At 38.9% G+C, this 16,820-nt stretch overlaps 3 protein-coding genes across 4 annotated transcripts; 2 read left to right on the top strand and 1 right to left on the bottom strand.

Moving 5' to 3' along the window:
* Nucleotides 1-1,508: 1,508 nt before the first annotated feature.
* LOC310939101 (uncharacterized protein) lies at nucleotides 1,509-3,552 on the top strand (the record flags this gene model as incomplete). The annotated part of the gene is made up of 6 exons (XM_083903768.1): nucleotides 1,509-1,622; nucleotides 2,764-2,860; nucleotides 2,966-2,992; nucleotides 3,073-3,126; nucleotides 3,318-3,389; nucleotides 3,518-3,552. The coding sequence occupies 6 exons, from the start codon at nucleotides 1,509-1,511 to the stop codon at nucleotides 3,550-3,552; spliced, it is 399 nt and encodes a 132-aa protein (XP_083759894.1).
* Nucleotides 3,553-4,046: 494 nt separating this feature from the next.
* Nucleotides 4,047-12,983, bottom strand: kat7b (K(lysine) acetyltransferase 7b; the record flags this gene model as incomplete). Of its 2 annotated transcripts, none has more annotated exons than XM_083903816.1 (14): nucleotides 4,047-4,159; nucleotides 5,320-5,426; nucleotides 6,276-6,422; nucleotides 6,528-6,621; nucleotides 7,621-7,761; nucleotides 7,854-7,943; nucleotides 8,930-9,121; nucleotides 9,274-9,384; nucleotides 9,461-9,559; nucleotides 10,249-10,332; nucleotides 10,912-10,994; nucleotides 11,085-11,333; nucleotides 11,433-11,583; nucleotides 12,960-12,983. In XM_083903816.1, 14 exons carry the CDS (start codon nucleotides 12,975-12,977, stop codon nucleotides 4,058-4,060), a joined length of 1,668 nt encoding a protein of 555 aa, XP_083759942.1. In that variant the 3' UTR covers nucleotides 4,047-4,057. The 2 variants fall into 2 exon arrangements, with proteins under 2 accessions (XP_083759942.1, XP_083759941.1); XM_083903815.1 differs by having other exon boundaries at nucleotides 12,948-12,977.
* A 1,079-nt stretch (nucleotides 12,984-14,062) lies between these two features.
* On the top strand, nucleotides 14,063-16,517 carry ptges3l (prostaglandin E synthase 3 like). The gene is made up of 7 exons (XM_083903449.1): nucleotides 14,063-14,254; nucleotides 14,370-14,483; nucleotides 15,633-15,699; nucleotides 15,806-15,904; nucleotides 15,997-16,086; nucleotides 16,190-16,252; nucleotides 16,358-16,517. Exons 1-7 carry the CDS (start codon nucleotides 14,220-14,222, stop codon nucleotides 16,364-16,366), a joined length of 477 nt encoding a protein of 158 aa, XP_083759575.1. The 5' UTR covers nucleotides 14,063-14,219; the 3' UTR covers nucleotides 16,367-16,517.
* The last annotated feature ends 303 nt before the right edge of the window (nucleotides 16,518-16,820 follow it).

Raw genomic sequence — 16,820 nt, 5'->3', positions numbered from 1 at the left:
CTTAACCAGGAAATGAAACAGGAACTATGTGCATTTCCATCTCAGGAACCAAGAGCTATATAGAAGTAAGCTAGGTTTTTTTGTTTCACAAAATAGTTCCGTTTCTGGTGTAGCACAATTGAGGTGAAGCTAGCCGTACTAAACTTAGTCATAGATTATAGTCCCAGACACAACACCACATGAACTTTAACCAGGAACTGGTAGCAAAAGAGCTAGCATATCAAATCACACGTGCGTTTAAGCTCAAAAACACGACACTGTCCCAGTTCATTTCTAAGACATGGTCTTCTCATTCCAATATTTTTGTCAGTAAGACAGAGTGCAGCTAAAGACAACAGACACCACTATTGCTTTAGCTACATTAGCACCGCTGCTTTAGCAATAACTATGAAGTCCGTTATGCTAACTTCAGATAGCTAGCCGCCTTTAGCACCAATCTCTCAGGAATTTCCTCCCATCATATTACATTTATATGATTGCAAATTCAATCATGTTTCATATTCATTTAAAAATCTTGAATACTACATTCAGTCACAAAACAATAACAGCCTTTTAGCTGCTTATTCAGCTACTTTTAAATTAGCCGTTATTGAGCTACAGCTACACTCAAAAGAGACAGGATTTAGACAGTTTTAGGGACGACTTTCCAAAGATGTTTTTTTAATAATTACATTTATTTCTTTTATTGTTTATTTTTGGCGGATAGTGGACAGTTAAATGTAGTAGCTTGACGCTAATTCACATCTATTGTCCCTTGGCTAAGAGACCAACAAGCATTTAGGAACCATACATAAAACCTAGTAGGCAACAATTTCGATAGCGAGACTAAAATACTTACTAAATTAGGTTTTTCTTTCAGTACACGGAACCTTTTTTTTAAATTGTGTCATCTCATTTACTTGTGACGCGATAAATAATGTGAATATCGACCAAAACCAATGTTTCACCGATAAATCAGAGCTCAATCTTATTAACGAAATCCATCCAATCCGTCTAATCCAGCTGCAGTCGTCCCTAATTTGACTTTGTGGAGGTGGCGTCTGTGTTTAAACCATCAAATAAATCCACGTCCAGCACAGATGCCAATAAAGCCGTGGCTTCAAAGCAGGTGGGTTTTTATTTATTTGTCGTTCGCCCCGTGATATCAAAGAGACGCGCGTCCACGTCACAAAGAGAGAATATTTTAAGTCCGTCTGTCTCGTAAAAAATGAGAATGAAAGGACAAAAACGAAGGCCTCATATGTCAATATTTGAGCTTAAATATTAAAGAGCACAAGAGTCTTTGAGACCAAGTAATAAATCTGTGTAAGGAAATAAACAACGAGGTCAATCTTGGAGTTTTTTTGTGCTTGTTTTAGAGATAAAAGCGTGATCATATTTAGTGGGGAGGGGTCTGGAGGAGGGGGGTGCAGGGGTATAAATGGCGCCTCGCTCACAGATTGGAACAAAATCCCGCAGCATCACGTCGTCTCAGGTCACAACCACAGCGTTATTTTTCTTTCTTGAAAATGGAAAACTGGAGAATTCACCTGGTCTTTGTGACTTTGTGCGCTTTGCTGCAAATGTGTCAGGGACTGACTGCGAGCGTGGAGGAGGAAAGAGGGTTATCTCCAGACTGGCAGGTGAGCATCAGACCACACTTTATTATTATTATTATTATTATTATATGTTGTTCTGCAGCGGCCATTTTAAAATGCCCTCTTATCTTCTTAAACCATCCTGTTTAGCCGTTAACTAGTACAAACATAGATTTTTTTTAATGGAATATTTAATTATTTCCTTAATATTCAACATTGTTGTTTTTTTTTGCAAATTTTCTTAAAAATTCAGTTTCTTACTTGTTCCGTACAATTCTCTAAAGGTTTAAAATGTTCACCTCAATTAAGACATTATTGCTTGTTTTTTTTTTTTAATGGAATATTTCATAATTTCATAAATATTCAAAAAAAAATTGCACATTTTGATTGAATAACTCTTTCAAAAACACACATTTTCAGTTGCGTACTTGTTTTATATACTTCCCTAAAACTTTACAACTTTCACCTCAATTTGGACATTGTTGCTAGAATTTTTAAAATTGGGATATTTATTGATTTCTGAAATATTACATTTTTCTTTCCCCATTAAAATGAATTGAAAACGTCTTCAAAAGAAGGGACACACTTTCAGCTTCTGAGTAAACATACGTTCAGCTCAACTGGGACATTTTTCATTTTCCAAAATAGACAATTTATCATTCAGATGAAGTGAAACGTACTTCAGACGCGCTCATTTTCTACTTCCCGCTGACTGGTTTCCACGTTCTCTGAACTCGTGGGACTTTTATCCCTAAATTCATTCATTTCATCACTTTCACACTTCAATTCATAAAATAAACTCATGAAACTTTCCGCTTATTCCAGAATTTAACAAATAGTATAGTATTACAATTTTGTCTTAATAAAAATAATAATAATAATAGTAGTGGTTTGAAACTAGTCAAATATAATATGAAAAAAAAAAAGCAAGAAACCCGAGAACACAAAGTATAAGATAAAACTCAACTGTATAATAAGAAATATTGTACTGAAAAATCATTAAAATTGTGCATTTCTTATAGGAAAGTGTGTTTTTCCTTCAATCAATATTGAAAATCAGAAATATGTGATAAAAAACGTCATAGAAGATTCTGCAATTGAGCCTCCACATGGGGAAAATTGCTAACTATAAAAAGTGTATTATTTTTATTATTATTATGTAAAACTGTGTTTAATTTCCCGACAGGACGAGTCACTGGACGCAGACGTGAGCCTCCCGAGAGCTTCGCTGATGAAAAGATCCAAGTCTCATCGCTTCTACGGATTAATGGGAAAACGTTCAGGTTCACTCACTTTTAAAAGACATTATATAAAAACAATTAACTTAATTCTCTTTCCAAAAAGACCCAAAATATGATTATTTTTGTTTTTTCTCGTCTCCCCCGCAGATAAGAGACCCTTTCAAGTAAACAGACGTAAGTCGCGTGAAAATAACATCAATAAAACATAAGTATTTTTCGCACTAATTTTGCCGTCATTTTCTTTCCACGCGCAGGAAACAAAGGAGAGACGTTTGTGGGTCTGATGCGAAGAAGCATCTCCGGCGGTGGTGAGAAACAAAAACAACAACAAAAACTTAGCGTCAAAATATCAATGCAGCTTTATTGACTTTTTTTTTTTTCATATTTTTTATTAAAAAATATCAAATTCATAAAGACACATTTAACAGCTATGCTCAAAAGTACAAGGCAAACATTTGGATGTTTATTCTCTCTCTCTTTCTTTTTTCTTTTATTCCAGAACCTTTGACCAGAATAAATCCGTCCGAAACCATCACCGAGTTCGACGTCTCCGAGAAACAACACGAGCAAGGTACGACGAGTAGAAAAACCTGAGGTTGCTTTTGTTTCCATGTGCAGCGATATTGTCATATTCGTGTTTTTCTTAAATCGTATTTTTAAATTAGAAACATCTCAATTTATAATCCCACTGTTTGGCAGGTTCACCAGAGGAATGGATCCAAATCCTGTATTGATGGAGAATAAAAAAAACATTACTCACTACTATGATCTATACAATTTTACACCAAAGAGGACGCGACGTCGTACTCCTTGAAGTTCATGCCCGACGATGACTGCGTGACACAAAAACAAACCACCGTCTTCAAATAAATGCACATTTCCTGAAATGTTCTTTTTTCTCATTTTCTTACTTATTTTTTTTTGCACAATCAAAGCAAAAAAACAAAAAAAAAAACATTCATGTTTATCATGTAACATTCAAAGCAGATTTCATAGCGTTCGCGCACCGGAACGACGTACGGTGCTTAAAATAGATATAAAAAGTAAAAAAAAAAAAAAAAAAAAATCATAATTATTTTCTGTGACACGAAGAAGCAAAATAATAACAACAATAAAAAAAAAAAAAAAAAAAACGGATAAAGAAAACACTGATTTATTGACAGTTCTGAGGTCGGAGGCTACTTGTGGCTGGTGAGGCTGGAGGTGAGAATAGTTCAGTAGCCTGAGCAGCAGTGGCGCTCATGTGCCTTTAGGGGGCGTCCATTTTAACGAGCTGGGGTCGATGGTTTTGTTGCTGTTCCCTCGCTTGATCTCCTTCGCCCTCCACTCGTCGATCAGGTCCTGAGAGTCGTGGAACAACAGGGACGACATTAGAGAGCAAGTGTCGTGGATGACTCCATTCTCGTTAAATTTACAAGTATTTTAGCTAGTGCTGGGCGCGCTAATGGCATTAGCGGTGGTTAGCGGTGTCAAAGTTAACGCACATTAACGCATGACGCGTTTCCATGACGACTGACCGGAAAAAGACGCGCGACGCCATGTTTACGTGCCACAGCACTGGAGTCCAGGCACCGTTTATCAGATAGCTCTGTTAACGCGCCTACAGTCGAACAGGAGCGGTCTGTTTATTAAACGAGCACTCATTTTAGCCCAGTAATCTGCTCGTAGATTTATTTTGGGAAATCGCACATGAGTCACTCGGCTGGTGACAGCTGGTATTGAGTCTATGACTGAAACCAGAACGGTACAAAACCAAACAGACGCTAACGACTCTTTTCCACGACACAGTTCCAGCACGACTCGGCACGGTACAGCTCAAATCTACTTGTTTGTTTGTTTTGCTTTTCCATTAGTGATAGTACCTTTTTTTTAAGCTAGCTTCCAATACTAAAATGTGACGTCAACCGACTGACGGCCACTGATCGTCACGAGCACGACCGAACAATTACCGAACTGTCGATCAGTTTAAAAAACGGACTTTAAAATCCCAGAAAACGTGCGTTAATCTGCAACATTTAGCAAAGGAAATGTCTAAAATCTCATTATCTAACAGAGGAGTCTGGTATATTTAGTGTATTCAGCCCAGCGACTGTCAGACTGAACGATTCTGTGCGAATGTGAACAAATCTGTTTTTAATCGACTGATTCTAATGATTCAGTTGCAACGAAAACAACTGCTTTGCAAGTCACTAGTTTGTGTCACATATAAAACGACGTCACGGCAGCTATGTGCAGGAGGAGCTATAGCAATAGAAAACGATACCAAACCAAGTAGAGTTGAGTCGTGCTTGGACTGCACAGAGGAAAAGCCAATACTGAAGATATCAGGGGATCTTAATACAACCCACTAAAACTACTTCCCGCCAAAATCGACCCGATTGTGCCGATAATATCTCGTACAAAACCGTGAGATAAAACTGATTACTCAAACCTTTTAAGTGTTTTAGATCCAAGTTATGATTTATACGAGATCATTTTTTGGAAAAATGTAAAAACCTTACCTGCCGCTTCAACACCAAGTGTTTTCCCTTCCAGTACTTGAGCATCTGCAGAGACTGTAGCGTGCTCACGATGTCCACGGGATTCACCGCAGTCTCCTGACTGATCTCTGCGCGGCAGTAAATAACAGTAAATAAACAACATCTCTGTTTGTGTGTACACATAAGCTACCCTTCAAAAGTTTGGGCTTTTGGGTTTGTGAAGACATTGAACTGATTAGAACTGTTTTCAGCTGTGCTAGCATCATTGCACAAGGGCAGGGGTCTGCAACCTGCGGCTCTAGAGCGCTGCATGTGGCTCTTCAGCCACTCTGCAGTGGCTCCTTGTAGCTTTAGAGAACAAGGCGACAAATAAAAGTGTTTTAAAATGTTGTGCATCGCATCCAAAGTCGATGTAAAATGCAATATTAAGTACACATTTCGATGTGTCCTGTCCATCTTTGGATCCACATTTCTCGAGCACGAACGACATACAATCCAAATTTTTGCTTAATTTATTTCAAAGTGGGTTCATTTTAATTTCAATAATTTGTCACAAACAATGAAACAATGGAAGAACCAGGTCTACATCAATATGTGTTTTATTTTTGCTCCACTTTATAAGAGGTTGGGTATAAACTGAACATTTTGTAGTTCTTAAAGTTAATAAATGAAAAGAACTATTGCTCTTTTATGCATTATATCTGCAGAAAAACCCTTATTCGTGTTATCTTCATTTTGTGGGTTGTTTTGCGGCTCCAAATGGATTTTAATTGGGTGGACAAAAATGGCTCTTTTCATCCTAAAGGTTGCAGACCCCTGCACAAGGGTTTCCTAATCATCCAATAGCCTTCTAACGCCATTAGCAAACACAATGTATCATGAGAACACTGGAAATGGGCCTCTATACACCTTCTTTTAATGTTATATTCATTGGAAAAAACTTGATTTTTCTTCAAAAATAAGGACGGAGAACTCACCTTTGATGGAAATCTCTTTGCCTTGAAAGTTGTACATGTATCGCAGCAGCACTTCCTTCCAGTAGCTTCTGTAGCTGATGAGGCCGAGGTCGGACAGAGGCCTCTCTGGTGAGCCCACCTTCTCCTCCACTTTAGACAACAAGTAACCTGAACGCAACACAAACAGACATTAATCGGTTAACAATCAGCAAACGTATAATCCACCTATTTTGTTGCCGACAGTGAAATGAAGAGTATTTGTCAGTCGCTTACTGAAGTCGATGAGCATCTTGCCAAAGCCTTGTCTCATGTACTGCGGCATCGTCAGGATACAGGACACGTTATAGTTCAGGAAGGAATTCTTCTCCTTTAAAGATAATATGTATAAAAACAGAATTTTAGATGCTATAACATAGAAAAACACATTTTAGATAAACAAATGTTATTTTTAGGGCTGTCAAAAGATTAACATTTTTAATCAGATTAATCACAGGGTAGCTGTGGATTAATCACGATTAATTACCTTTCGTAAATATGCCAAAAAAATTCTAATTTTCTCTTTATATTGTTGAAGGAACGGAGAGATAAATAAAGTATGTGAAAATATAAATGTAAAGAACATTAAAATACTGTAAATAACTTGTAAAAACCTATACAAACAGTAAAAAATAAACAGTACATTGTAAAAAACCCACATTATAAGACAATATAAATAAATAGAAAAAATAAAATGCTGTAAATAACTTTTAAAAAAACTATACATTGCACTGTAAATAACTCACATTATAAAAAAAAAAAAAAATAAAGTATAGAAGTTAAATAGTTTTCTTACTAAACTCACAGCAGTAAATTCCTCATCAGCACTTTGAAGCACTGCTTCTACTAGTTAGCGTTAGCGTCAGCGTCAGCTAGCATTCTGACGCTAATGTTAGCTGCTGTCTGTGTCCCCGTTAGTTAGACAGTGACTGTTAATGTTATGATTATATCATTATCTGCGCCAGTAGCGCCACTTACAACTGTGTGTCTTTCTTTCTTTTTTCTTCCTCTTCTAACTTCCTGATTGATAACTCCTCTTCATTTTCCTTCAGCTTCACACAGGTTAACGTGAGGAGACGTGGGGCCCCTTTAGATGTCATTGCAAATCAACCATTGTTGTTTAATGGAGACGGGGATGCAGCTGCTCACTGATGCAGCTGCTCACTGATGCATTAAGGCTCCGAGTGTCGGGAGCCCCCCCTATCGGCTCGGGGCCCCAAGCAGTTGCCCGCCGCCTTGCCTGTTCATAAACTGCACGTCTACCCGTTGCGCGATTAAAGTGCGTTAATGCGTTAATTTTGACAGCCCTAGTTATTTTTTTTTTACCCACCTTGGAAAAGTAGCCGACTAAATGACAGCCCGTGTTGTCGGCCTCGGTCATGACGTAGAAGAGAAACGGCTCCACGTCGTAATAAAGCGTTTTGTGATCCAGGAAGAGTTTGGCGAGTAAACACAGGTTCTGACAGTAGATCTGAGGGAAGGAAAAGAGCCTTTAATGACCTCTTTATTGTCACTTATTTGATTGATTTGTATCAGAATTGGAAAAAGAAAATGTGACTTCACCTTATTCTTCTTGCCGTCCACTTCAAACACAGAAATGCCTCCTTTTCTGTAAACTTCGTCTCCTGGAGGATGTTTCCACACACATTTAGCCTGAAAACACACACGGTATTAACTTCATATAACTCACTGAGTATGATATACTCAATAAATAGACCTGGGGGTTATAATACAGCATTGAGAGGCTCATGTTAGGTCTGATTTACCCCAATTCTATTTCCTCTAGGGATAAAAAAAAAAGGGAAAAACATATGATAAAAAACACGTTTTAACCTTTAAATCTGTATCTCAAATCACAAAAATGCTCATTACAAAATAAAAACTAAAGCAAAACAATGTTTTTTCTCATCAGCCTGTTTAAATAAACATGTATTTTTGGCTTTTTATGCAAATAAAAACACTTGGAAGACAGAACATTTGAAGAAAGTCTGTAAATATCACATTAAAATTGTTTTATATTTTATTGGGGGGTGGCAAATAAATAAAAGATCAATGCAAATGAGTGCAACAGAAACGTTTTTAGCAAATAAACCATCAACGCTTCTTCTACACGTCCAGATAATTGAAGATTAATGAAACTAACGATTATTTTCGCACGCGATCGATTTGTCGATTATTTTCCCGATTAATCGCTTGATCCATAAAATGTCAGAAAACGTTAAAAAATGTCGTCAAACCTGGAAACGACGATGTTCTCGAATGTCTCGTTTTTGTCCGCAAACAAAAGTGATTCGGTTTGAATGATTTCTTTGTCACGTGGCGCAAAGAAACAAAGAAAATATTCACATTTTAGAAGCTAAAACAATCAGAAATCTTGTTTTAATAAAGAAAATAGCTGATGATCGAAATAGTTGACGATTAATAATCGATTAATCGTTTCAGCTCTAATGAAAACAGTGGCTACAGCAGATGAGAGGAGGTTTGTGTATGAACCACTCTTTATCAAGCCGTGCCTCGTATTCCTTCTGCAATGACACCGTCTTTGGCGCCACCTACTGCCCATCACTGTGAACATCCCAATATTCACATAATTGCCCCGTTTTCCTCTCTAAATCACGGGAAAAAGGTCCGGCTCTCACCATGTGTCGCCTGAGGATGGTCTGGCTCTTCATGTACTTGAGGCAGAACTCGCAGACGTAGAGGCGACCCAGCCGAGCGTACTCCTCGGGATACGGCGAGTGGTACCACGTGTCCAGCTCGTAGCGGCCGAACAGGATGGTCTTGATCATGTTGCTGCCCTCGGTGATCTGACCCTGGACGCGCAGCTTCTCCTGCAGCGGGGGCGACGGGACGGAGGGTAGGGTTAATCTCGGCGTCGAAACCAAGACGTCAAGTTGTTAAAGATTAAAAGGCAGGCGACCAAACTCGTATAAGAAGTCGACATCAAACCAAATAAAAACACAAACACGTAGAAGGTCATTACCAGGTCTTCAGACGCACGAGCCTGTGCTTTCCTGAAAAGCTCCAGGTCGTATTCACTGGTGATGTTCTCCAGCAGAGGCTCTCTGGTGTTGCTGTGGGTCTGTCGATGCTCCTGAGGATCAGAGGTCAGGAGGTTTAATCAAATTAATAAATAAAAACTGCATGTTAAAGAGCCAGTGACGACGTACCATGTGCTTCTCTTTCTGCTCCTTCTGCAGACCAGAGTTCCTTCCTTTCCTCAGCTCGGCCACCTGCTCTTTGTATTTGCTCTGTTTGGACGTCGGCGTCTGAAAAGCGACACGGGGATAAAAAAATCTGTTTGTTTACTCCGCCATTTTGGCAGGAAATAAACAATGCCGTTGTGTGCTTTCTTTAAAACGAGTATAAAAACATTCACAGCTGCAGTATTCCCGGCATTAACTTTCCCTCCTCCTGCTCCACAGAACGCTTACACGTTGCAGTAAAACGGTGTAAAATAAACAACTTATTAAAAGTTTATTATCGTCAGATTCAGGTAGAATCTGTAGAAACTGTGGATTCCCGTCGCTCCGTCTTCAACGTTCATATTTGAGCGTGTTTAAAAGGCAAATATCGTCCTCTTGCCGTTCTAACTTTTCATGAAAGCGGCCGACGATGATGCTTCACACAGTGCATCTACGGTTTTGAGTGTTATTGTGACCTTAGCTACTGGAGCTCTAATGGGGAAAAGTGCAGAGCATTTGGCAGAATATGAGGCACACGGACACCCACACACACCCACACACCCACACACACACACACACACACACACAAAAGAACAATGCAGAGCTTCTTTTTTTTTTTTTACTGTTGCACGGCAACAACCAAATCTGCACCGATTCTTCTCAAGGTCTAAACTGAGAAGCAACACATTATTACGTTTTCTTCTTTTCCTGATTAAACCTCTTCAAAGCAATCTTTGTAAAGAAAGAAAGAAAGAAATAAAAGAACAAAGTACCTGGTGACGAGTTGCATGGCGTGAGTTGTTCTCCTCTTGTCCTTTAGCCTCTTCTTCTTGTTTCTCGCGGCTGACGGCTTTCACCTGAAACGTGCAGGCAAGCGACAGGCGACAGTTTTTCTCTCGTTTTTTTTTTCTTTATTTCCCGATTTGTTGGAGTTATTTAGATGATGATGGAAATGAAATGAAGCTTTAAACTGATCGTTCAACATCCATCCACATTGTTTCAGACCCCAAAACAACACAGTTGTCATTTTTATCCGTTATCAGTTGAGTTTAGATATATATTTTGTCCTTTTCCAGAAGAAAATATATGAATTAATTCAGTTTATGCAACGAAATGAAATGATTTGTTCTGAAATAACTGTGTAATAACACACATTTCTGTTGATTTAAACCAGGTTTTAAAAGTCACACCTTATACAATACTCGTTCTTTTACGTGTTATTTTGCCTTTCTGGAATATTTCATTCCAGAAATCTTTCACGTAAGCTTTTTACAGTGAAGCAGAAAAAGGCAGAAATCTGCCCGTTAACACAGAAGGCGCCATGGAAACTAGATGTATAAATAGCATAAATACAGATGCCATTCAATTAGCAATGGTGCAAGCGAAATAATGGAAGATGACGGACGAAATTCAGATCTGGTTTCACATGTACTCACTTTGCACTCGTCTGCGGAAAGATTGTGGTAAAGAGGACAGCCTGATACGGCAAAGTGGCGTTCGTGTTTCCCTGTGAGGTGACCTGTCGCATAAAGACGATGATTAATACACAAAAAAACGCGACAATAAAAGTGTAAATCAGACTCCTGGAGGTAAAAGTCTGAGCTCTCACCGAGTGAATTACACCCCGGCGTCGGGCATTTCATGTTGAAGTTGTACGTCTCGTGACAGCGGCGGCGCTTGGGTCGGTGGGAGAGGTCTTTGTCCGAGTCTCTGTTGGCTTGGTCTTTGGCCTGGTTCTCGTCGTGAGAGGCGTTGGGGCTGGAGATGTCCAGCTCCGATTCAGAGGAAGGGGCGTTCCCCGTGGGCGTCAGGGGCGGAGATTCGTCGTGGTCCGCCGCTCGTTTCAAGTCCGACGCGTCTGGAGAAGAGAAGGGAAAAGGGAAAATGTCAAACAACAACCGCCGCTGCAAATAAAACATGAGAATTATGAATGAGAGCAGGACGTGTTGACTCTTACCCTGAGAGCTCTGACTCCGGCGTGTGGAGGCTCTGGTGAGTCGCTGTCTCTTGTTTAAGTTCCCATCGCTTTCCGAACTATTGGTTTGCTCTCGTTCGGCGGAGGAGTCAGAGTCTTCAGTTCCATCTGAACCGCTCCCTGGCATGTGTCTCTACAGGGACGAATGACAGGAACGTTATACCGATTCAACACTTGTGGGACAAAGTAGTAAAAGCTGACACAAAGCCTGCTGATAGTCTGGACCCAATGAATCAAAAACTGTATTAGTGTAAGTGGTGCAGTTTTCCCCCCATATTCACACATAAAAACATTACGTAACTAAAACTACTAGGCAAACAAACGTGCAACTAGCAACATAAGTCATGGCTAGAAACTGCTCAAATCTAAGCACAATTCCATTGGTTTCACTGAAAAATCATTCTAAATCGTCGTTTTTGCAAATCCCTGGACACAAACTGCATAATTTTGCATTTGTTCCAACAGAAACTGACATTGAAAATGCAACAACACACTGATCGGACAGAAAAATCTCCTATTGTGTCATAAAACAAAACATAAACACATGTCCACACATTTGAATGTGCAACATTAGGCCAAAGGTACACGGAACCTTTGATTGTTGTGTTTTTAATGGATCATATTAGTGTGTATTTGATGTACAGTAAGACATTAACATATAACAATAGTTTTGCTAATTGTTTTGGTGGCAAGAGGACGTATTTTTGAGCGCTGTTTTGGGGTCTTTTGACAAAGTAATTACGTTTTTTTTTCCCCAGCCTTTATTTGAATTTGAATATGAATAATTGTACCCTTTGACAGAATGACCACAGACAGCTAGCTGTTAGCTAGTGCTGCAACGGACGCCTACAAATGAAGCTGACGACGACGTAACAACTGCAATTACAGTGAACATGACATTAATATGAGAAATAACTCGTGCCGAGCCGGTTATATAATTGTACACTTGCGCACACACAGCAGGGGCTACACGAAGAGGTGTCGAGCTTCGTTAGCCCCAACGTCAGCAAAGCTGCCGCCGTTGTCTTAAAACGGCTAACAGGCTATCGCACCAAACTCCACTCACAAATCATAGAATTTAAGGTTTAGCGCTCATCGTCGAGCTCGTCTTCCATGTCACTGTCAAATTATGTATATAAAAGTCAACGTTGCTGTATTGTAGTGCGTTCGGCACATATATAACCACGATAGATGTGTTTTATTTCAACAAAACCTATGTTTAATTCCAAGAGTGTGTGCTGCTGCTTGTTAACGCCCACCAGCGTATATTTATTAACATCAGCGAACGCGTATAGCTTATGTGAATATAATTACTAATTCTTAAAAGCCCTAAATGTGTATTGCAGTAATATTATTCTCGGTGGACCGCACATTAGCACGAACTCAGTAACTAGCACCGGTCTTTCGCCTGCTAAATTGTCGGATTCCTGAATGGAATATGGCGGAACATGGACATCTGTGCTAACAGAGCTAACACTACCCTCTTGTGCGACCTACATTTGCTCTTACCTGTCGTCTACGGGGCATTTTCCACTTGATGAACGATACGTCCGGATGATTTGAAGAAACAAACGAGCGTGAAAAAGCTCCCCGACTTGAAATAAAAGCAGGAGATTAAACTATTTATTGATTTTTCATGGTTTTAGGCAGAAGTTTGTGTGTGTGTGTGTGTGTGTGTGTATGTACACAGCGTTGCCCGGGATCTCTCGCGCGCCACATTCCCCCATTGACAGAGCGGCGAATTACACTTCCGGCGATAAATGAATTGACGGGTGAGTCTCCAGACCAGCAGGGGGCGGCTGTGCACTGCAGGACCGGCCACTAATCAGCCGAAAAACGAGGTAAAACCTAAATTAAACACAATAAACCAATGAAAAAGCTCGGAAAAAGCTACAGGATTTAGTTTAAGTCAATATTTATCCATTTCATTCAACCACAGATCAGATTAAGTCACAGTGTCTTCTCAAAAATGTTTAATTTGTGATCAAAACCTTAAAAATAATGACGTAAACACCTAAATTAAACTATAACACGTCACTAACTTTTTAAAAAATCATGCAAAAGCTTTGAAAAAATCTACAGGATTGAGTTTAAGTCAATATTTATCAATTTCATTCAACTACAGATCAAACTAAACCACAGTGTCTTCTCAAAGATATATAATTTGTGATCAAAACCTTAAAATAACGACGTAAAAACCTAAATTAACCTATAACACACGTCAAAAAAATGATGCAAAAGCTCTGAAAAAATCTACAGGATTAAGTTTAACTCAATACTTATCGATTTCGTCTTCTCAAAAATACTTAAATTGTGATCAAAGTTTGAACATTTATTTTAACGTGCAGAAAATGGAAATTAATATCATATAATAATTATAATGTGTTCACGTTTAACAAAACTTCAAATGAAAACATGCATAATTTTTTACAGCGTTCTCCTGCATTCCACAATTCCCATTTGTTCCCCACAATTCCCCCCCCCCCCCATGTTGCCCTCACACAGTCGGGGGTGGATGGAGAACCCAGAAAATACATCTGTTTTCCCGAAAGTTCCTCTGAGCGTCTATAAAAGGCAGAGCCAGACTTTGCCGCAGCAGCTGATACCAACCGCTCTATAAATAGGTTCCAGAGCCTGGACACTGCATTAGAGCACAGAGCAAGGACAGGCGAGCCTCACGCTCTTTAAAACTATTCTACACTTGAAGTAGTAGTAGTTATAGCAGAAGTCGTAGTAGTTTCTGCTTTAGTTTTTGTGTCAGAATTAATCATGAACAAGCCCAAAATTGTCAGACCAGAGGAATGGTGAGTCCTTCTCATGTACTAACCCTTTTAACTGTGAGGTGGTTTACACACATTAATCCTATAATATTCTTTATTATATGATATGATATATAAACATGTTTTCCTGTGTCCACAGTCAGCCAGCTCATGCCTTCTGGTTTGACAGGAAGAAATACGTCACCGTCAACTTCAAGGTTCAGAAACCTAAAGATGTCCGTGTTGATATTCAGCCGGACAAAATCATCTTGTAGTGAGTCGACAAAGTCTTGTTTCCTATCACTTATTATTATTATTATTATTATTATTATTATGATTATTTTCTTGAGGTGCACTTTTGAGCATGCCTTTTTCTACTTCTACTACCGCGGTTCTCAAAGTGTGGTACGTGTACCGCCTGTGGTACGCGAGCTTCCTCTTCGGAGGAAAATTAAGAAATACTGTTCTTCTGTATATACCAGTGTATATAGAGTTGATCTGTACATGCATGTTACCATGGCAACCATGATAGTGGACCATGATGTCATTGTGCCACGTACTAGCAACAGGAAGTACACCTTCAGGCACAAACACTCAGATTGTAGTCGGACTAAGACTAATTCAGTTTTCCTTATGTCATGTAAACACGTTAGTCTGACTAAAATCCAACAAGTCTTAGTCAGACTAACATATCCAAATCATGTAACTCATAGTCCGATTACTCCTGCGTGTATACGCTAAGTTCAGAGTCCTATTTTAGTCAGACTAAGACAATAATTCAGTTTTCTTCATGTCGTGGAAACACGTTAGTCTGACTAAAATCCCACAAGTCTTAGTCAGACTAACATATCCAAATCATGTAATTCATAGTCCAATTACTCCTGCGTGTATACGTTAAGTTCAGAGTCCTATTTTAGTCTGACTAAGACAATAATTCAGTTTTCTTAATGTCATGTAAACACATTTTATTCCGACTAAAATCCAGCTAGTCTTAGTCTGACTAACATACCAGGATAATGCGATTCATAGTCCAATTACTCCTGCGTGTATACGCTAAGTTCAGAGTCCTATTTTAGTCTGACTAAGACAATAATTCAGTTTTCTTAAACACATTTTAGTCCGACTAAAATCCAGCTAGTCTTAGTCTGACTAACATACCAGGATAATGCAATTCATAGTCCACTTACTCATGCATGTATACGCTTAGTCGGACTAAACGTCAACAGGAAACTGATTCAATAGAGACTAGCTTATGAAGAGATACAGCGCCACCTACAGGGTCATGTATACCCGGACTCGGCTAGTTGTCCGATTGTCTTAGTCAGACTACGACCTCTATAATCTTGTGTAATTCAGTATAAAAGTGTCTTCTTTTACGCGAACATCACGACTCAAATGTTGCCTTGTTGTCTTTTTACAACAGCTGCAAAAACGACACAGATGACGTGTTTTACAATGAGCTGCACTTGTACGACAAAATCCAAATCCACGTAAGCATCTACGTTGTATTTTTTTTTTAAAAAGGCACGAGTCAGTATAACAAATTGTATCGAGATATATTACTGCGATTTAACGTTTAACGTCATTTAAAAAAAGGACTCCAGGGAACGGGTGTATGACCGCACCATCAACTTCCTGCTGAGGAAGATAAAGCCTGACTGTCAGTGGCCGCGTCTACAGAAAGATTCAGGAAAGGTAAATCTCCTGTTTCACAGTGTTCAGCATCTACTTTAGGAAAACTCTATCTCACAATAACAATAACAATAACAATAACATGGCTTTTACAGCCCAGCTGGATTTCCGTGGACTTTGATAACTGGAGAGACTGGGAGAACGAGGAAGACGACGGGAAGGAAGAGTTTGATAAATACATGGACGTGAGTCAAAGTTTAATGATCATCATATTGTTAAGATTTATCATTTTATCACAGGGTTCAGGATTAACGTGGCTGCTTTTGTTTCCCCCTCTCTCTTCTTTAGATGATGCAGGAAATGTCTGCAGGTAACAAAGGACAGACACCAGACATGGGTGATCTCAGTGATGTAAGCACTCAGCTCTGATTAACGGTAGAATTAGGATTATTACGACACGGAATCATGAATGCATAAATGTTGATATTGATCACGTTCTTCCTCTTCCCTTCACAGTCGGACTAACCCACAGAAACCTCTTCTCCTGTGTTTGCTGAAGCTTCAGATCATTTTTTCTCAATTTTTATGTCATTTTCTATACGTTTGTTTATTTATTGAGATGTTTTCCTTCACTGTTTAATTAAAAAAAAAAAAAAAATACTTTTATCAACTTTAATCACCTGGTGTTGCTGTATGATTTTTAATCACCATTTTGAATGGAACACAAATCGTAGTTAATGTCTTTGTTAACTCCTACCCTCAGTTCAAATGTACAGTTATTAAATTAAGCCGTTTATATGACGGTGAGACTTTAATGTAAATATTTACAATTTTTATTGTATGTGTTTATTTTTTATTTCCCTTATAGTCCTATTTTATGCTGTAAGAATTAAAAATCAACAGTCTGAGTCATAAAAAAAGTAAATATTTACATAACAAAGAAAGAAAGAAATCAAAGTCGGCGTTATTAATTTTGGTC

Source organism: Microchirus variegatus, assembly GCF_963457635.1.
Source record: "Microchirus variegatus genome assembly, chromosome: 17".
NCBI lineage: Eukaryota > Metazoa > Chordata > Actinopteri > Pleuronectiformes > Soleidae > Microchirus > Microchirus variegatus.
Note: the sequence above shows the minus strand (reverse complement) of the source record. Positions and strands in the feature narration are given on the sequence as shown.

Excerpts from the sequence above, each read along its gene's own strand:
- ptges3l (XM_083903449.1), top strand. The coding sequence starts at position 14,220 with ATGAACAAGCCCAAAATTGTCAGACCAGAGGAATG. Across the intron at positions 14,255-14,369 it reads ATTGTCAGACCAGAGGAATG|TCAGCCAGCTCATGCCTTCT; the intron begins GTGAGTCCTTCT and ends CTGTGTCCACAG. Across the intron at positions 15,905-15,996 it reads TACAGAAAGATTCAGGAAAG|CCCAGCTGGATTTCCGTGGA; the intron begins GTAAATCTCCTG and ends TGGCTTTTACAG.